Genomic DNA, 22,053 nt, shown 5'->3' on the forward strand with positions numbered 1-22,053 from the left:
GCAGTATACACAGAACTGGTAGAGTAGGCTACAGCACAAAGTACGGAGGCATGAGATTGAGGGCAATTTAGCGGCTTGGATCAGATATTGGCTACCTGAAAGAGTTGACAGAAATAGTACCAGAAGACTGGAGGAAAGCAAATGTTGTCTACTTGTTCAAGAAGGGGAGTAGAAAGAACTGTGGTAATTGAGCCCTACTTCGGTTGTGGGCAAAGTGTTGAAAAAGTTTATAAGAGATAGGATTTATAATCATCTCAATAGGAATAAGTTGATTCGGGATGGTCAACACGGTTTCATGAAGTGTAAGTCATGCTTCACAAACCTTATCGAGTCCTTTGAGATGGTAACCAAACAGGTGGAGAAGGATAAAGCTGTTATTGTGGTGTATATGGAGTTTGATAAGGCGTTTGATAAGGTTATCCATTGTAGGCTTTGTATTGAGGGTGATTTAGCGGTTTGGATCAGATAGTGGTGAGTTGAAAGAAGACAGAGGGTGGTGGTTGGTGGAAAATGTTTATCCTGGAGTGACTAGTGGTGTACTGCAAGGATTTGTTTTGGGGCTTGGGGCCACTATCTATTTGTCATTTTTATCCATGACCTGGGTGAGTGCATAGAAGAATGGTTAGTAAATTTGCCGATGACACTAAAGTCGGTACAGTTGTGGACAGTGACGAAGGATTTTGTATGTTACGGAGGGACATAGATAAGCTGCAGAGCTGGGCTGAGAGGTGGCAAATGGACTTTAATGCGGAAACGTGAGATTCACTTTGGAAGGAGTAACAGGAATGCAGACTACTTGGCAAATGGTAAGATTCTTGTATGGAAATGAGCAGAGAGATCTCGGTGTCCATGTACAAAGATCCCTCAAAGTAGCCACCCAGGTTGATAGGGCTGCACGAGAGGGCACAGCTTCAAATTGAGGGGTGATAGATAAAAGACAGATGTCAGAGGTAGTTTCTTTACTCAGACAGGAGTAGCCACATGGAATGGACTGCCTGCAACAGTCGTAGACTCGCCAACTTTATGGGCATTTAAATGGTCATTGGATAGGCATATGGACAAGAATGAAATAGTTAGATTAGATGGGCTTCAGATTGGTTTCACAAGTCGGCCCACATCGAGGGCTGAAGGGCCTGTACTGCGTTGCAATGTTCTATGTTCTAACTATATGCTATATATTATAGTACTACATAGAACTATATTGCCACATGCAGAAAGTGTGTGGTATTCCAGAAATTTAAACATTTATTTTATTTACCATTTAGGAATCATAAAGTGATCCTGAAATGATCACCTAAGTATAGGATTACAACTTTTTTCAATTTTACGTCAGAGAGAAAGTGAGGTCTAGGTTTAGTCTCTCACCCAAAATACAACACTTCGAACATTTACTCCTAAGAGTTAGAATATATAATTTACACAAGTCTTCGAAGTGGGACTTGTTACTACAATCTTCTGACTTACAGGCAGGGGTGCTATCTATTGATCCAGGGCTGACACCTAATTAAGAGATCTTCGCTGCAAGTTCTATTCCTATATTGAAATATATATTTCTTCACTGTCACTGGGTCAAAGTCCCACAGCTCCCTTCTGAACAGCATTGTGGGTATACCTACACTACACAGACTGCAACAGAAGGCAGCTCACCACTATCTTTATTTTTTATTATTCATTCATTGGATATGGACATCTCTGGCTGGGCCAGCATTTACTGAGTATACCTAGTTGCCTTTAAAAAGGTGGTAGTGACGTGCCTTGAACCACTACAGTCCATGTGCTGTAGGTAAATCCAAAACGTGATTAGAGAGGGAACTCTAGGATTTTGACCAAATGCTTGAGGAAACAGAGACATATTTCCAAGTTAGGATAGTATGTGGCTTGGAGGGGAATTTGCAAGTGGTGGTGTTCCCATGTAATGGCTGCCCCTGTAATTGTGTGGTCATAGATTTGGAAAGTAGGAGAAAGTGAGGACTAACAATGCTGGAGATCCTGATAAAGGACTTATGTCTGAAACGTTGATTCTCCTGTTCCCCAGATGTTGCCTGACCTGCTGTGCTTTTCCAGCACCACACTGTCAACATGTAACTGGAAAGTGCTGTCTAAGAAGCCTTGGTAAATTTCTGCAGTGCATCTTGTATAGATAGTGCACATTGTTGCTGTTTAGTGTCAGTGGTAGAGGGACTGAATGTTTGTGGATATGTTACCAATCAAGTAGATAGTGTCAAGCTTCTTGAGTATTGTTGGAATTGCACTTACACACACATGGAGAGTATTTCGTCACATTTCTGATTCATGCCTTGTAATTAATGGCTAGGATTTGGGGAGTCAGGAAGTGAGTTACCTGCTACAGGATTCCTAACCTCTGACCTGCTGTGGAGTCCACAGACATTTTATGAATACATCAATGAATTATGACCCCCTCCTCCCCTCTCCCCCCCCACCCCTCCCCCCTCTCTCCCCCCCACTCCACCCCCTCCTCTCACCCCCACCCCTCCCCCCACTCTCCCCCCTCCCCTCCCCCTCTCTCCACCCCCTCCTCTCACCCCCACCCCTCCCCTCACCTCTCCCCACTCTCTCCCCCCACCCATCTCTCTTTCTCCCCCCCACCCCCTCTCTCCCCCGCCCCCCTTTCCTCCCCCCGCCCCCCCTCTCCCCCCGCCCTCTCTCCCCCACCCCCTCCCCACTACACACACACAGGATAGTGATAGTGGGGAAATCCAGTGATGGTAATGTCAATGCTATTGAATATCAAGGGACAGTGGTTAGATTCTGTCTTGCTGGACATGATCATTGTCTAGCACTTGTATGGCAGAAATGATACTTACCGCCTGTCAGTTCAAACTGGATAGTGTCCAGTTCCTGCTGCATTTGGACATAGATTGCTTTAGTTTCTGAAGAGGATTGAATGGAGCTGAACATTGTGCAATCATCAACAAACATCCCCACTTCTGACATTATGATAGAGAGAAGGTCATTGATAAGGCAGCTGAAGATGGTTGGACCATCTTGTCACAGGACAGTGACATATGAACAATAAATGGTTACCTTGCCAGCAAAATACACATGAATTTCTATATTATGGCATATAGGTATGCCATGGGATGGGATAGGAAGAATTAATGGGAAAAAAAGAACACGATGATTAAAAACCCCACCTGGTCTGCAGACATGGTGTCCTTGGACATACGTCTAAGTTTTGATTCCAAGGCCACGATTTTCCCTTCTTTCCGGACAATCTGAATTTGGAGCTCATCATTTTTCTCCTCTAGTTCACGGATCTGTTTGCGATATTTATCTTTGTCAATCAGACATTGTGAAAACTGTGTCTGAGCTTCATCTCGGGATCGGAATGCCTGGAAGAAATGGAAGATTAGAAAGTGTAAAATACACATACACACGCACTGCATGCCACAATGCATTTACTGGCTTTTGACGCTAATAAGAGCTTTCAGGCAAAGTAATAAAAGGCTCTTTATGAAAGAGCTGTGATACGTGAAAAGGAATGTAGGTTTAATCTGTTAGAAATTATTATCTTCAAACCTGTAGCGCATGTGTGAATGAGGAAGGTTACACTATAATGAGGAGCAGACAGAATATTTTAAAATACCTTGGCTATAAAAGTTAGCCATTAGATTGTAATAAAATGTAATAGATTTTTGAGTCACAAGACTTTTTTATTACATTTTTCTCTCCTCTACATTTTCCCTTTTCTATTAAACAGGCCCCTTCATAATATCCAAGTAGCTATTCTTTACTGGGTCTGGACAGTAGGCATTGCACCCCAGTTTGTTCCTGTCCTTCCTTTAAAACGGTGGTCTGAGGACAAAATATTCCTGACTCATGAACGTTGACACAAATGGCAATGCCCTCATTCACCTAAATTGAATAACTTAGTGGGCAGTTGGTTTGAATGTAGAATTATAGTTTAATGGCTTTCTGGGACAATTAAAACTTTCAAAACCGAGCCTAATGGATTTTTGTTAGTTAAGGTATCAATAAATATGGAGTATCAATAAATATAAAGATCAATCATAAACAACTGATTGGCAGAGAAGGTTCCAGGGGCTGAATGAACAACTCCTGACATGTTTCTATGCTATCAAGTGCATCTACCCATTTACATATTAGTGTTTAAAGGTAGAGAGCTTTGAATTCTGTCAATAAAAAGTGCACATTTATTTAAGTTGTCATGGGGAAAAATTATGCTTACAACCTTTTAGGTGATGACTTCATATTGATTATACATTAGCTCATGTAGAAGTTCACTAAAGGTTATTCAGAACTAGCTCCATTAACTTCCCTGGAATTTTGCCTTCAGTCAGCATTAACTTCCACTACCTCAGTGGCCTCAGGTCAGTAACCAAACTTGTCTGAAGCAGCAAGTCTGAGTAAATCAATACAGCTACTTGGGGAAGCATTCAGGTTACAGTTATAAGTTATGTCATTGAAGCATTTTGTTGGGCACGAGAAGGCTCACAATGACAGATTCCTTTAGGGATGAAACTACTGTTAGTGCAATTAAAGCAAATTCCAGCTGTCAGATGAGTTTGCTTGAGTGTCTTCATTTAATTAAGCCACATTGATCCAGCTCTCAGCTCCTGTTATACCACAAATTTCCTACACAACAATGCTGCCGACACTCATCAATGGCATTGTGGAAGTTCAAGTTTTTTTAAATAAAAGACAAGATAGCCAGGAAAGAAAGACAAGCCAGAGAATGCTGACCGCCTTTAATCTTTCTCAGCCGCACCAATCATTAATCACACAAAAAAAAGTATGCACTACCTTTAATGAGCTTTGCATGCAAATATCTAATTGCCACAGAGGTGATTTACTGCTGGTGGTTAATAGATAGAAACAAAAACAAAAGTCACAGCCATTTGGTGAGGGTAAAAACAACTGTCAGGTATGTGTCAGAACATTTCAGGATGTAAGAATAAGACACACAAAAAGCAGACAATTACAGACAAACTGGTGAAGTCTCACATTTTCCCTCGACAAAAGGAGGGGATGGAACAGAATTCAACTTCTGTTGAGGAACAAAAATGGTAGTAGTAGACTGAACCTGAGACTTTTACACATCACCTCATTTCTATTGATCCACCACCACTGGTTTTTCACTGTCTGATTTCTAGAAGATCCCAAAATGTCTTACATTGTTCAATGTATTTTTATCTTTTTACAGACAATGGCCACGTTCAACAGAAGACAAAGTGCAAACAGAAGGTGTCAGCAAGCCAAACCTGTTGCCTTTCCAGGACATTGAGATCTTGGCTGGCATTCTGAAACTACATAAACATATTGTAAAATGTGGAAGGGGTTGTACTTTTGGCTTAAATAATCATTTCAAAGGTTTTCCAGTTATCAAATTTGTTGGAAACCGTTTTGGGATAGCATGAGGGTAGCGAAAGGAGCATTTCACATTTTTTCTAAATTCTTCTTGACATTCTGCTCAGGTGGCCACTCACATGAATGGACCAGCAGTACTTTATGAACAGAAATACGTTATTATTTGTCAGTATCAAGGCAAACAATCACAAAACCAGGATTAGAACAGAGAGAATGCACTGTACATTATGCACCAATTTAGCCAAGTGCTGCTTCCATTGCAACAGCAACTACTCTTCAGAAAGCACTTTGAGACATCTAATGGCCGTGAAAATGTACAAATTTGGAAACATAGAAGTAAACAGAAGTAAATCATTCAACCCATTGATCTTGTTTTGCTATTCATTATGGTTATGGATTCTCTTCAAATTCAATACCCTAAACCCGCTTTCCCCCATTTCCATTTAGCCACAAGAGCAATGTCTACTTCCTCTTGAGAATGTGTTTCTGTGATAATGAATTCCATAGCTCACCATTCTTTTGGTGAAGAGGTGTCTTCCCGTCGCAGTACTAAAAGGTTTACCCTTTAACCTTAAGCCATAGCCCAATAATTCTGGACCTAACCCATCATCGATAACTCCTTCCTGCATCTAATCTGTCTAGTCCCATTAGAATTTTATAGGTTTCTAGAAGATTCCCCATGCCCTTCAATCTTCTATTTAGACCTATATAAATAAAACCGTAAAACCCATATTAGTGTAGATCTCTCTCGCTTTTGTTTGACTTGTCACCATATGATTCTTCTTGAATTTGGTAGGAGTCAAATATGACTCATTTGGTAATGCTTGACACACTTTGTGGTTTTCTACATGTTAGCCTGTGTAACCCATTCTATACACACCAGATTCTCGCTGAGATAGATATCTTGAAGTTTATTAATGACGCTCAGTATTTACATGGCTACAATTCTACAAACTTGCACATACTTTTTGGCTTGTCTGCTTACTGATGTTAGTTACACATAGCTAACTGAAGACATTGCTGAGAGAGAGAGAGACAGACAGACAGTGTGAGACACAGGGAGGGAGGGAGAGAGAGAGAGAGAGAGAGAGAGAGAGACAGACAGACAGACAGACAGACAGAGAGAAAGAAACAGCAAGAGAGAGAAAGAAAGAGACAGCATGGGAGAGAGGCAGAGACAGGCAGAGATATGCACAGAGAGACATGAGATGAAGTAGGTATCTTTATGCTGGAATGTTCAATGTTGCAGTGTCAGGTAACTTGTCTTAAAAGGTATAGCGGTTGTGTAGTCTGAAATCTATGCCTAATATTTCTGTATTCTTGCCTTTAAGTCAAAGGATCATAGGTTCATAGTCAACTCCAAGAACTTGAGCACAAATTATACTCTGACACTCCAAATCAGCACTGATGAAGGTATCATATTTCAGATGTGACATTAAGCTAAGGTTTGGTCTCAAAATAGATGGAAAAGATTCTGGCACTATTTTGAATAAGAGTTGAGGATTTCACATCAATAAAACATATTATCTGGTTATTATGTCAGCATTGTTTGTGGGGGCTTGCTGTGTGTAAATTGATTGCCACATTTCCTGCATTACAATAGTGACCACATTTCAAAAATATACACTTTATTGGCTATAAAGCACTTTGGGATGTACTGAAATGTTGAAAATTGCTATGTCTTCCTTGATGATATCGTGTTTAGACCAAAATACAATCTACAATCAATCACTTTACTTCTCATGGCAAACATTAATTAACAGCATTCTGCCAAAAGCTGTTATAATACAATTCACTATTTTCTTCAGCATTTTGATTCAATAAAAAGGCTTCCTTGAGCTGTCTCTCAAAATACATTAAACCTTGAAAAATGAATGTTTACTCATACACTTCTACAACCAATGGATTATTTGCGCTCAAAGTCAAAAACAATTTATATTGAAGGAGCAGATCCAATCCACATTGGGTGCTCTTCATATCCTTTGAAAAGAAAATGAATTGAACTGTTACTCAAACCTGATCTCGTTCTTTTTCCACTTCCTCCAGCTGAAACATGATAGTGTTCATCCGATGCTTATACATTTCACAATCTTTAACCAGTGTTGAACATTTCAACTCCAAATCCTCTTTCTCCTCCAAATACTGAAACAATGCACAAGTCACAACCAGTGATAATTCAATGTTCAGCAGTCAAGACACTTTGATTCAGAATTATAACTTGCAAACATTGATTATTTGATATTATGGTGAGTTTCAGTCAAACAGAGTAATTGACATAATCAGGTGAATTCCAATAGCTGTGGAAGAAAATTGCTAAGAATGCAGTTTCTTCGAAAGATTGCTGGAATTAGTGGAAGTGTTCTCCTGATAATAGCATCATGCAATGTTACTAGTTACTAAATGCACATTTCAAGGGGTCTAAACAGCACTGAACTTGCAGTGGAGCTGTTCACAGTGTTAGCATCAGTTTTATCACCGTCAGTCTTACAATAACATCTTACAGTGTGAGTCAGCTATCATCATCACACTTCTGAGAGACCTGAACTGTGCAGTGACATGTAATAGCACTGGAAAAATTCCATTAGCTGAATCCTCCACTTTCAGTGAAGGGTATAAAACTAATGTCCTTCTTGAAGCCCTTCATTTTTACTCACTTGTGTGATATGGATACGGCTGGCTGGCCAGCATTTATTGCCCTACCCTAGTTGGCAAGAAAATGGTGGTGAGCTGTCTTCTTGAACCACTGTAATCAACATGCTGTAGATTTGACATATAGTACCCTTGGAGTGGGGTTGGGGGAGGAAAGAGGAGGAAGGAGTGGTGGTGGTGGTGAGTGGAATTCCAGGATTTTGACCCTGAAACAGTGAAAAAAATGGCAATATATGTTTCCAAGTCAGGATAAGAAGTGGATTGATGGGGAACTTGCAGCTGGTGGTATGTACTGTCCTTCACCTTCCTCATGGAAGTAGCGCAGTTTTGGAAAGGTGCTGTCCAAGGATCTATGGTGAATTTCAGCAGCACATCGTATAGATAGGACACACTGCTGCTTCTGAGCATTGGTGGTGGAGGGAATAGATATTTTTGGATATAGTGCTAATCAATCAATATATCCTGGATGGTGTCAAGTTTTTTGTCTTATTAGAATTACACTCATCCAGGTAAGTGGAGTGTGTTCCACCACACTCTGACTTGTAGATGATGGACAGGCTTTGGGAATTAGGAGATAAGTTACCTGCCAGCAACCTGCCAGATTGACTGCCTCAGTCCAGCTTTTATGGCTGTTGAGTTTCTGGCCCAAGAGTAGTCCAGTTTCTGGTCACTGATAATCCTTAGTTAATGAGTAGGAGGGAATTCAGTGATGATAATATTATTAAGTGTCAAGGGACATTGGTTATATCATTTGTTATTGGTGATGGTCATAGCCTGGCATTTGTGCTGCTAATGTTACTTGCCATCTGCCAGCCCAAATCTGGATGTTGTCCAGATCCTGTTGCATCTTGAACATGGACTGCTTCTAAATCTGAGGAATCGCGAATAGTGCTGAACATTATGCAATCATCAGTGAAAATCCCCACTTCTGAGTTTATAATGGAGGGTTGGGCATTGGTGAAGAAGCTAGTTGAGCCTAGGACACTATCCTGAAAAATTCCTACAGTGATGTCCTGCAGCTGCGATGGCTGACCTCTGACAACCACAACCATCTTCCTATGTGCCAGGTATGAGTCAAAACAGCAGAGAGTTTTCTGCCTGACATCACAAGATTCCAGTTTTGCCAGGCTCCTTGATGCCACACTCAGTTGAATATGGCTTTGTTGTCAAGGGCTGTCACTCACACCTCACCTCTGGAGTCTTTTATCTGCAAGTATTCAGGCACCACTCCTGCAAAATTACCTTGAATGGTGTGGACCCTCTCGGATTGGTTGAAATGAGTCTCCCCCACCAACTCAACTCCTTAATGCCCAAGGTTGCAATAGGGAATGAAAACACTCAAACTTTAATAGCTGGGAGGAGTTCGCCATCAATTGTTCAAATGACAAACTGACTGTTTTTGGTCACAACATTTTAATGGGGAGTCAGAGCAACAGCAGCGAAAGAAAGAGAAGGAAATAATCCTGCATTTCAGTCCCAACTATGTGACCAAAAATCTGTGCATCAATCACATGAAAACCTATGAGCAAATCTCATGACTCTGGGAAGATGTAATCCTCAGCTGTGTCAGTGCTTTATATCCAAATCTCTTCCAGAACACTTACCTTATCTCTAAGCTCTTCTGCTTGTCTGTTCTCCTCCTGCAAGTTGAAAATTTTGTTGACAAGATCTTGCCTGTCTTCCAGAGCCTCCTGCCGATCGTGCTCCAAAATGTCAAGGATTGCTTTTTCAGAATCCGGTAAACTCCGCTTCCCAGCCTTAATAAAGGAGAGGCAGAATTAACAAAACTGCATGTAATGGCTACCCTGATCAAATCGGTAAATCATGCAAAATCATGACAGGTCCCAAGGTAGTTACTCTTGGACCTGAAAACCCACTCGGTCTACCTCAGATTAAGGGTAAGATATTTCAAAAGCATCATGAATCTTTAAAGCTAACTGTTTCACACTGCTGCTCTGCAGTAACAAGCCCAGTGGTGTTGGCCACCAACTGGACGCTGCTGTCAAGCCAAAGCAATGTTCTGCCTATCACACAGATGTGTAATGTGTAATATGGTATATTCAGCACAGGTGTGATGTGGGTGAATAGGTCATAGGTCCCATGACTGGTGGATCGTACCAAACAGCATATCCCTTTAGCTGGTGGCAACAAAGTACCAACTTTACTCAACCAGTTCGAGTTGCAAAATTTGCAACAATGACCAACATTAACGGTAATTCTGCAAATGGAAAACATTTGCTGGATGATCTGGAATATGCACAGAATTACACTGATAACCAATTCAGAATTGTCAGTCAAGATCTCAGCTTGGTCCATCCTGGAAGCTATATACATCAAGACACAGAGCCCCTTGCAGACAATAAGAAAATGTAACAAAAAAAACCGAAGAACTGTGGATGCTGGAAATCAGGAACAAAGTCAGAAATTGTTGGCAAATCTCAGCAGATTGATCAGCATCTGTAGAGAGAAAGCAGATGATTTGGGTTTTTGAAGACTCTTCTTTAGAAACACGCACATGTTCTACCGCCATTTTCTGTTTCATCTCTCAGGGAAAGGCCCTGACTAGTCAATCTGCCTGCTTTAAAATTCAGACAAAGCATAGCTGTAAACTGTCAATCATTATTACTCGGTAAATTCTCCATGATAACATCTCTATCATAAGATTGTACTTTCCAACTAACCAGCATTGTCCCTTCAGGCTGTATGTTGTTCTTTCTCTTGAACTGGTACTCATGCAAGTTGTCCTCAACAGTGCAAGACAAAATTGTATTTTGTGTCAGCAATAAAGGTTCTGTTTGACCAAATGATGAATTATGACATTCATGAGATGGGCATTTCCAAGGCACTGTTATATCAGAGTCTCATTGCCAATTGCTACGTGAAAGTAAAGTCACCATAGCCCTCATGGATCACAAGATGGCTCACCCATTAGTAACAGATTAGAAAGTGTTGGCTTAACCGGAGGGTCACCATGCCTCATGCAAGGGGATAGGTTGAGAAGGGCAGTTCTTCATGGTATCCTCAGTAGTGGTTTGAAACCAGGCTGTTGGTATCACTCTTCATCACAACCGAGCCATCCAGCCAAATGAGCTAACTGACCCCTATTTCTATAATGCTAGTTATTCAATTTTGCCTAAAAACAAGGTGGGCTTGTTATAAGGTTTCCAGTAGGTCGCTCAATACAGTTCAGGGTTACTGAAGAATAATTCTGGGTTACAGTCATTTGGACGGTTGAGACAGAGACAGAAACAAGCTCCATGCAGGAAACAATAGTTCAGCTGGACCGTCGAAATGTTAACTCCACTGGACTGAGTCTGCGTAGTTAGGGACTCAGTATTCAGTCAATAGATTAGTGCTTTTAAACTCAGGCAGACGTTCAAGAAGTTAAGGGCAGATCTGCAAAAAGGTCATGGGAGCTATGGGGGTTTGGAAAAAGTAGTATGCCACTAACAGCTCAATGCAACAGTGAGTGTTGGGTTGAAAGTCCACAAATACTAATTACTAAGTGCAACTGAGCCTGATTAGAGCTCAGGAAACCAGCCCGAGGCAGTGCTGGCTTAAAGAAGCTCACTGTTTGTGAAAAAGCTGAAGTTGTCTCTGTGAAGTAGTGTTGGAACACTGTTTCTAAGAGTCCAGAGGAACATCAATCCAGGGAATGAAGGTGAACCATGAGAGCATTAGCAGCTTGTCTGATTTTACATCATGCTACATTTTGGATATTAGAATTTACATCATATCTGTCATGGCCCAGTCTTAGGTTTTTCTGTCAATAATCTTTGCATCCAGGTTTACTGGAGTAAATTAGTTTTTGCCTTGTTTGCTGACTGAACTAACTTAGCTGAACGGTTTCTGCTATAAATCCAGACACAGTCTAAAAGCTATCCAAATGCCCATACCACCACTCCAGTTAAAATTGAAAAATTGCGATGCCCATGTGGGAATGGGACTCAATGGAAATTGGTGCACCATGCCAATTTTGGTTACAAAATGCACAATTCCTTTCTGAGAACATCAATTTGTCTGATGGTAGCTGCATTAGTTGCCTAATGTTCTCAGTCACAAGTTCAAACCCTCCTTAACTTGATATGTGAATATAATTGGGGAAAAGGGGATGGTGATAACTTTCACTGATATTGTAAAGTGTGTGATATTGGATTAATAACAAAAGTTCTATCAACTTCTAAAAAAAAAGGAGAGAGGCATTACAGGTGGTTGATATAGATGCTGCCCACTTTATGCAATAGCTAGAATTTACAATTACCTCAAAAGCAGATTATTCCCTGAATGGAGAAAAATTGGAGTCACTGTCACTCACAGCACATTGCCAAACAATACCACATGATAATGAATCTCTTCAATTTTCTTATTCAATTTTGACCTAGTACTTTAACAATAATACAAGAAATCATATAAGCAGGTCCTCTTCTTTATTTCTTTCACATTTCCATTGTCTTGTCAGTGACAGATTGTTGGCATTAGCTCCAGTAATCCTCCAAGTATTAAATTAATCCTTATTGCAAAATAGTAGTGGCACTGCACTAACATTAGTCTGCTCAGTTATTACAGACATTACTGGCCTGAAGATGATCATAATAGGTCAACCATAGAAGATGGCAGCATTAGGACCCTCTAGACCAGTTTAAGACAAGAAAATGCATCCTGCAGCAGTTTACATTGTTCCCTATGTACAGAATTGTGAAGCTGCATTGCAAATCCTGGAATAGTTTCAAATCTGTGATTGAATGATATGGTTCAAAAAACCAATCATAAACTGCTCAGGATTTTGTCTCATGGTTTATGATATTAACTGAACATTGAACTGACATTATCATCTTCTAATTACATCAGGGATTCAACATTTCTAATGAAGTTCACTCCATGTGGTCATGGCCTGTTGTTAGTCCAGGTTATCAACTAGCCTACTAAAAATTTTTAAGACATAGAATAATGCATTGTCTTACTAAATGTCTAGATAATGTTCTAGATAAGATGTTGGAGCCTCTGTGGAAATTAATGACAAAAAGGCTCTCAGACATTTTGTATAACATTCTGAAACATCTAGTTGCCAGATTATCATGGATAAGTTTATCAGATACAGGCAAGTTAATTCCACATAAATGGATGTAAATCTATGATTGATTCGTGAAATATCCAGAAACATCGTCTTGAAAATACACATTTTCACATTTTTACATAAAACCCACCTTCTTTCAGTATTGTCATCACATTTTACATTGAGCAAAAGATACCAGCACAGTCACAACTGGGATCTCATCAAAAAAATTATGCTACCAATGATATGATTGATATACTTAATGCAGAGCTTCAGTTATGAGTAACACACTTATTGCTGATTCAGGAGTTGTGGATTATTACTGATCAGGATTACTTACTCATTGTTACATTGCTATTTGTGAGAGCTTGCTATACGTAAATTGACTGCTATGTTTCCTAGTTTATAACAATCACAACTCTTCAAAATACTTCATTATATGTAAAGTACTTTGGTAAGTTTTGAGGTTGTGAGAGGCACTATAAAAATGCAAGTCTTTGTTCTTTCACTGCTTTTTTGTTCCTGGATAGGTCCTGATGCACATCTGGCCTCAATCTAATTCTGCAGTCACACTAATAACAATTGATTTGTGTCCTTAAAACGGAGGGTGCTCTACTAATTTGGCAATTCATCTTCACTGTCCAGAAAGAAGATGTCTCTGCACTGTCAGTATTGTCTCATTCAGTATTGTCACATTGGTGCTGTTTCATGTTGGTTAGTTGCAGTCAAACTATGGACTTTAATTGAACTTACACTTCTGTAACATCATGAAGTTCCAGTCCAGTGAGCCCATGAAGCTAGAAAATTGTTCATGATGTCACTGGAGCAAAACTTCATGTTGGCAAATGGGGATTGACTGAGGACAAAGTTTAAAAGAATACATCCCACATACATTAAAAAGCTATCTTAAAAACAAAAGGATTGGCTCTCAATACTTCCTTAGTAATGATTATAGAATAGTGCTATTAATTCTATCTGTAGGATTTCTTTATGTAATGCTTAGCTAATGAGTAAGTATTACTAGTTATTTGTCTTGGTGTTTACGTCAAGTAAATTATCACTAAACTCTCTTCGATTATAAAGGAGAGTTGAACAGATGTGATCTCACCTGAAATGATAATAGTCTAACAAGATAATTAGAATCTTATTAGTAATATCCCAAGACCAGAACAGATCTGTGTACATTATTTCCAGATCTAAAAGACCAGTACAAAATGTTTTAAAAATCAAATGAAGCAACATGTAATTAAAATAGAGATGCTGGGCCAGGCAATGTGTTGTAACTGCATGGTGTGGGAGATGTGAACCCCATTACCTGAACACCATTTCAGAAGACAGTCACACGTCTTAGATTAACCATCTTGAATTCAGTCAGTGGTCAGGGACAGGGGTGTGTGACTATGAATGAGCGATCCAAAGGTGGTGCTGAAGGAGTGTCAGCCCTTGTGCTTGTCTAACAGGTTCGAGATTATTGCTCCCTGTGTGGATGAGAATGCAGTGCTGTAGGGTGGATGAGCAAACTGACCATAGCACTGTGGTACAGAGAGCCATTCAAGTGAGGGCAGAAAGGCGAAATGTAATTGTAATCAGGGATAGAATAGTCAGTCAATTGGACACGATTCTCTGTGCTCAGGATTAAGAGACCTGAAGGCTGTGTTGTCTACCTGGGTTCAGGATATCTTGTGGACTGCAGAAGAACTTGGATTGGAAGTGAAAGTCCAATTGTCGTGGTCGACATTGGTACAAATGATATGGGTAGAAAGAGGAAAGAGATTCTGTTGAGGGAAATGTACAGTGAAGGGCTAAATTAAAAAGCAGAACCAAAAAAGGTAGTAAACGCTGGATTACTACTTGAGCCATGAGCAAATTTGCACAGAGTCAACAAGGTTAAAGAGGTAAATGTGTGGCCTAAAGATTGGTGTAAAAGAAACAGGTTCAAATCATGGAACATTGACATCAGTATTGAGGAAGGAGGGAGCTGTTCTGATAGGACAGTCTCCACCTGAATAATGCTGGGATCACAGTCCTTGTGAATTGCATAACTAGGACTATTAAAAGGACTTTAAACGAAATGGAGGTGGGTGGGGTGAGGTGGTGGTAGGTTCAGTTGTATGGAAAATTATGGAAGAAGCTAAAATGGGGGAAAACTCAGCAGAGATTAAAGTTGAAGAGTAAATTATAGGACAGACAGAATGGAAAGGATCAGCAATGTAACTTCAGGCGCAGCAGGCGAGGGAATAACTATGAGAAGGGGGTAGTCAATGCAGAACACAGGGGGGTGTTGTACCTAAATGCATACTGTATATGAAAAAAAAGGTAAATTAGCTAGTAGTGTAGTTTGAAATGGGCAAGTACAATGCTGTGGGTATCACAGAGATGCGGCTGCAAGGGGATCAGGGCTGGGTAATATCCAAGGATATGCTTCTTATTGAAAAGACAGGCAGATGGCAGAGGGGTGGGATTGTCTTGTTAGTAAGGAATTAAATTAAATAAATAGCAAAAAGTGATGGAGCGTCAGAATGTATCAAATCTGTGTCAGTATTGTTGGAGTAGGTTCAGTTGGCAATTAGGAAAGTAAATGTGATGTTCGCATTCATTTCAAGGGGGCTAGAGTACAAGAGCAGAGATTACAGCAGAGGCTCCGGTCAGAGTGCATTTGGAATATTGTGAGCAGTTTTGGCCCTGTACCTAAGGAAGGATGTGCTGGTCTTGGAGGGGGCCCTGAGGAGGTTCACAAGAATGAACTCAGAGATGAAGGTCTTATCATATGAGGAGTGGCATTCGATGGAGTTTAGAAGGACGGGGGCGGGCTGAGTGATCTGGTTGAATACTGAAAAGGGAGCCTCTGTTAGAGCCCTAATACAGTGGGTATGGAGGAAGTGTTTCCACTAGATTAGGAACTGACGGCACAGCCTCACAGTGAAGGGATGATCCTTTGGCACTGAGATGAGGAGGAATTTCTTCACCCAGTTCATCTATGGAACTCACTGCCAGAGGGTCATTGAGTGTATTTAAGACAGAGATAAATCACTTCTTGATTGCAAGAGTAATGAGGGTTACAGAGATAAGGTAGGAGAATGGGGTTGAGAAACACATCAACCACGATCAAATGGTACAGTAGACTTGATGGGCTGCATAGCCTATTCTGCTCCAATATCTTATGGTCCAATGGAACTATGACTGCAACTGTTTTGAACATTTGATAACTATTGATGATGATGATGATGATATTGTCAATGAGAACAGGATTGGGCACCATTCAAAAAGAGACAACTTTATCAGCACAGAAATGTCTGGATAAGATATTGCTGGTAATAAATCATACCTATTATAGCTATACTGTACTTTCAAATTATAAGGAGATCAATGATTTTAGTTTTTGCCTTTGTAACTTACAATTTACTTCCACAGAGGATTGTTGAAAGATAATATTTCAATCTTGTGAGTGTTAACTGGTATATCAGACCAGATTTTAGATGATAGTCTCAAAGGCATGCCAAACCATTACAATTCAATGCTAATTATTGGTCTACAGAGCTAGAGTATTCTTTTTTCATCAATTAATAAAGAATGTTTATGAAGTTACATACTAGAGAATGGGTGTGTATTCGAATAACCTTTAATGGTCTGATTGATGCTATTATAAGACCAGAAGGTTACACTGGTGTTTAAATAATCTGATCATAAAGTCCAGCCTGTCATTTCATCGATAGGAGTTCATTTTACTGCTTCATTAGAACTAACTACAATCACATTAACATCTTGTTTGTTTTTTGATGTTCAACAAAATAAAGCAAATGTTAATCATTATATTAATCATGTTAACTGCTTCATTTTGAAAAGATGTCCTGTTGGTAATGTCTATTCTTGATCCAAATGTGAATAAGAATTCACGAAAAAAATACAAAATGTTCTCTGTCTGCAACACTCGAGTAACAAAAAAAAGTGCATTCTGATCTCAAATTATAAAACCCATTTTAATGTTCCTTATACAATATTAAGTCTGAACATGTGATGTTGACAATAAACAATTGGATGCACGGTCATTTGAAGTACATGGGATCATGGAAGAAAGATAGCAAAAAGTGCAAACCTTAAGCTACTTTGGTTTGGTTGAATTATTTGGCTGAAGTGTTTGACTGTCTCCATCAATATAATTTGGCTTTCAATTCATTTAATCTGGTCAGAGACTAACTGAATCAGAGCTGACACAGTCAGTCAGTCATAGGAGGCCAGAGTCAGAGGACCATAGGCCAGAGGCTGGGAGTGATAGTCAATGTTATTTTGAGTTGGACAGCTCGGACAATCAAGGGAATTTGGAACAAGAGCAAGAAATTTGACTTCAGCAGAGGGACCTAGTCAAAGTCAAAGCATGAAGGACAAAGGAGCAAGTAAAACAGGAAGCAAACGGTGAGCTACTAGTCTAGTTGAAGCCTGTGTAGGATAAAGTTCAGAGATCAAATGTGGGAAAATGTGGTAAATCAAAGAATTCAGACAAGGAAAGAAATGTAATCAACAGATCATGACAGGAAAGGCTACACTTAAATGATTGATAACTGGGCTGCGGACTACTGAGCAGTTCTCAATGACAAAGGCCTCCTGTCTTTTAATTATTATGTGCATGGCCCCTCAGGGAGCTGAACAGCTTGGGAGTGTAAATGTTTTGGAGAAGCTACCAATCTCTGCAAGGGGCCAAAGCTGTCTCTTTTGTTTGCAGTGAAAGTCATCTTAAGCCTGAAGAAATGCAATTTATTTTTGCTCAGCAGTTGCTGTAAGCTGTGACTTTTAACCAATAATCCAGACGCGTTATAGGTATGGACCAGCCCTTGTATCATCTCCAAGCAAGTGAAAGTATCCAAGGAAGTTCAAATCAAGCAGCAGCACATCCTGACAGACCAAAAGGTACCTCTCAGTGAAGCATATGAACAGGAACAATTGAATTGCTTTCCTCATCTTTTCTTCCACCCATCTTACCCAAGTTTTGTTTTCTGCCTGCATGCATGTATGGGGGAAGTTGAGACGGGGATCACAGTTTTAACTAGTCAAATTATTTGCGGACAATTCATAATTGTTTATCTATAGTTAGGGGCTATTTAGTTGTAATAAATAGCAATTTTTGCAAAGTGCAGAAACCTGGTTTTCTGCCAACTTAGGTCTGAAAAAGACAGAAACTGAGGAATCCTGTACACTTCTTAAAATCTTTAACTTTTACGGTAGGAACAGCAAGGCTTTAATTCCAGCATGCTACTCCAGTCAGGTACAACACAGGTAAATGACAGTTTGTATTTGTTCCACCCAGGGTTAGATTATTTAATAAAACAAAGAACTGCAGATGGTGAAAGCCTGAAACAAAAACGGAAAGTGCTGGAGCAATTCAGCAAGTCTGGCAGCATCTGTGGAGAGAAAAATAATTTTTTTGACCCTTCATCAGAACATAATGGTTCGTATTTGGCTGATAGGTAGGTGATCTGTCCATGTTGATTAAGTTGTTTGGTTTAAATATATCAATATCTGTGACAGGAATCATGTAATTAATGAGGTAATTAGTAAATTTGTCTGATCAGTTTTGGGAGTGCAAGTACACATGATTTGGAAATGTGAAAAGAATTAACTGGCTACAAAAATTAGGAGATAAATCTGTGTCTTAAACTAAATTGAAAACTAAATGGCTCTGTAATGTCTCACTAATGTTAGACGAACTCCCTAAAACCATCATTCCTGCTGATTAAAACTATTTTGAAACAGTGTAATGTAATGGATATTATAATGTTGGTTCAGGTTACCCAGCTGTTACCAGTTGAGAGATCTGAATCCATTAAAAAGGTTGTGAATTCAAGTCTAACTCCAGGGAATTGAGCACAAAATCCATGTTTACATATTCCAACAGAGTACGGAGTTGAAGCAGTGCTGAAAGAGCACTGCATTGACAGAAATGTTATCTTTCAGATGAAATATTAAACCAAGGTCTCATCTAACCTTGCAGGTAAATGTAGAATTCCCATGACAGTATTTAAAGAAGTGCAGGGGAGTTCTGCTATATTCTCTGGACAATATTGATCCCTCAACCCACATTTCTAAATAGAAGGACAATCTGGCCATTTATATTATGTTGTGAGAGCTTGCTACATACAAAGAACCTGCCCATTTCCTGCCTTACAACCACTTCTACACTTCAAAAATACTAAACTGTCAGAATTTCTTTTGACTGTCCTCAGGTTGTGAAAAGTGATGTAAAAGCAATGCAAATTGAGTTTTGAAAAGAAATAGATGTATTTTAAAATAGATTTAAGAATCTGATCATTGAATTGTACGGTACAGATGAGGGCCTTCAACACATCAAATCTGCACTATGAAACTATTCTAAACCTGCACTCATCCCAATTCCCAACATTTGTGCAAAGTCTTGAATGTTTGACATTTCAAGTGCTTGTCCAAGTATTTTTTAAAAAATGGTTGTGACATTTCCCAGCTCAGCTACCTTCTCAGGCAGTGCATTCCAGATTTCTGCCATTCTCCAGGTGAAAAGCCTTGTCCAAAAATCCCTTCTAAATCTACTGCATTTCACCTTAAAATCATGTCCCCTTGCTATTGACCCTTCAGCTAAGGGAAACAGTTTCTTTCTATTTACCCTGATCTCACAAGCTTATCCACCTCAAATCAGAAAACCATCTAACGCACCCCCTGCCCTCACTCCCAACTCTCCAACAATCTTCTCTGCTCTAGTGAAAGTAATGTGTTTTTGGAGATTGGGGAACCACATTAGAGTGACCAATAAAAGTCCCCATGTCTACACTGCAACAATGACGAAGCTCTGGTCTCCCTGAAAGCGTGAACATTTTTTCTACATCTGCCCTGTTAACTGCTTTCATCACCTGAAAACTCGCAAACAAGTCACTACTCAGCCTTCTTTATTCTAGTCAGAAGTGGCCAGCCTGTTTCATTCTTGACCACTCGGCTCTAATGCCGGGAACAGAAAAGGCTATAACGCTGTGTTGATGAATTCCATAAAGAGAGTTGAATGAATAACTGATTTGAAATAGGATGCAAGATCAAAATGAAATTTAAAGATAATGGAGATTACAATCGTTGCTCCGCTCTTGAAGAAAAGGGCATGTTGTTATCTGCTTAGCATGTTCCAAACAAACTGTGCAATCAAGATGTGGAGATGAGGAGGTATTCTAGAGTGTATTCAACATAATGGGAACAGTACTGAATACTGATCCATGACTATACATTTTCTCATTGCCCTGAATGGTGTGTGATGAAGGAGGCCAGAGGATACCTTAACAAATTTCCGAAACCTTGATAGGTTTCTCATGAAATGCACCCTTCCATCCATCAGACATTTACTTTCCCGGATTATAGTACTGAAAAGCTCGTCACCTGTGCTACCAATACTTCTGCCTTAGACTGACTGCAGGAAGCCTTTTGAGTTGATGCTGTTGTCACAGTAACAGCAGTTATCAGAGACCCTGACATTGTTTGAAATAATCTGAACCATGCCCTGTGATGGGAACGAGGGCTTTCAACATGTGAAAAATGACAGACTCAGCAAGATGCTGAAACAAATAAGTTGGCAGTAGGTTTGGAAGCATTCCATAGATTGACTGGCAGAGGTTCAAAGTAGGATGCAAATGGCAACTCTGTTTTCTAAGCAGAAGGTTATTCAGTTATCACAAACACCGGGGAGTGCAGTCATCGACAAGCTCATCAAAAGGTACTTAATTGCTGCCACACTGTCTCAATTGCAGGTATCCTATGGTTTAAAACGGCAGCGAAGCTTTTCATCTCTAAATCTATGTCTTGTTTCCACAAGGAGGAATTGTATTTTTTTTATATATGCTTATTTGCAACAACATTTTGGATTAATGTTGCCCATAGTTACCTGAATGATTGATTGCAGCTCCTGAACTTTGGTCTTTAACATTTCATTCTCTCGTTCTAACTCCAGCACCTGCTCCTTCCTCGGCCTTTGCTCAATGTCATTTTTCAGTTTGAGGGATTGATTGCGTTCCAATTTGCATTCTTCTTCCACCTTATTTAACCTGTGCTTCAGCTGATCGATCTACAGCAATGTGGATACAAGAGAGGAAAGAACAGCATGATTCGTAGCAAGCTTTTAATGGAAATCAATCATTGGAAAGCAACAGCAGCAAATTAGCACTAGAAGGCAGCTACTCTAATCCCCTTGCCTTGTATCCTGTTATGCAGTTTGCTGTTCAAATACTAATCCAGCACCTGCTTATCTGATACCATTGTTTGTGTCCCATTAATCACCCTTAGTAATGCTTCATGTTGAAATAAATAACGGTCAGCTTGCAGAATTTTATTAACTAACAACAGCAACTTGAATATTTTCAACCTACTGAACAGAATCATATGAAAGAACAGGAGTTGACTCATTAAGAATCTGTCATAGTTCATCAGTATTTTAACTCCATTCATGTGCCTTGGCTTTATGGCCCTGGCTTAACAATACTCAGTTAAAAATTTTAAACTTGAGGTTTATAGACACCCAGCCTTGATAACATTTTGGTAAGAGATTTTCAGATTTCCACCATCACTTACCATTACCCTCATATGATGCCTTGAAAGACTAGCTTCAATTTTTCATGATTTGGAGATGCCGGTGTTGGATTGGGGTGTACAAAGTTAAAAATCACACAACACCAGGTTATAGTCCAACAGGTTTAATTGGAAGCACACTAGCATTCAGAGCGACGCTCCTTCACCTGATGATTTTTAACTTCAATTTTTCAATATGCTCCCTTGCTTTTAACTCTTCCCCCAGAAGAGATGGATTCACCTTAGCTAGCCCATGAGCTCCTTTTTATCAGCGCTGCTTCATTGGATAATATTTGGAAATACTTGGTCTCATGCAAGAAATGTTGAGCACGTGCCCAAAACGTTAACACTCAAATGAAAAAACAAACAGTACAGAAAATGCTGGAGAAACTCAGCACGTCTGGCAACATCTGTGAAGAGCAAAACAGAGTTAACGT

The 22,053-nt window shown here is 39.8% G+C and overlaps 1 protein-coding gene across 2 annotated transcripts in view; it reads right to left on the reverse strand.

Annotated features, from left to right (window-relative positions):
* card11 (caspase recruitment domain family, member 11) overlaps positions 1 to 22,053 on the reverse strand; it is a 229,217-nt gene that overhangs the window by 84,756 nt on the left and 122,408 nt on the right. For both annotated transcript variants that reach the window (XM_060840331.1, XM_060840330.1), the window contains exons 5-8: positions 20,937 to 21,116; positions 9,603 to 9,755; positions 7,366 to 7,491; positions 3,156 to 3,353 (exon numbers count right to left, since the gene is read on the reverse strand). In XM_060840331.1, the coding sequence (XP_060696314.1) occupies positions 3,156 to 3,353; positions 7,366 to 7,491; positions 9,603 to 9,755; positions 20,937 to 21,116 (657 nt within the window). The remainder of the gene's footprint in view (positions 1 to 3,155; positions 3,354 to 7,365; positions 7,492 to 9,602; positions 9,756 to 20,936; positions 21,117 to 22,053) is intronic.

The sequence above is a fragment of the Hemiscyllium ocellatum genome, chromosome 20 (assembly GCF_020745735.1).
Source record: "Hemiscyllium ocellatum isolate sHemOce1 chromosome 20, sHemOce1.pat.X.cur, whole genome shotgun sequence".
NCBI lineage: Eukaryota > Metazoa > Chordata > Chondrichthyes > Orectolobiformes > Hemiscylliidae > Hemiscyllium > Hemiscyllium ocellatum.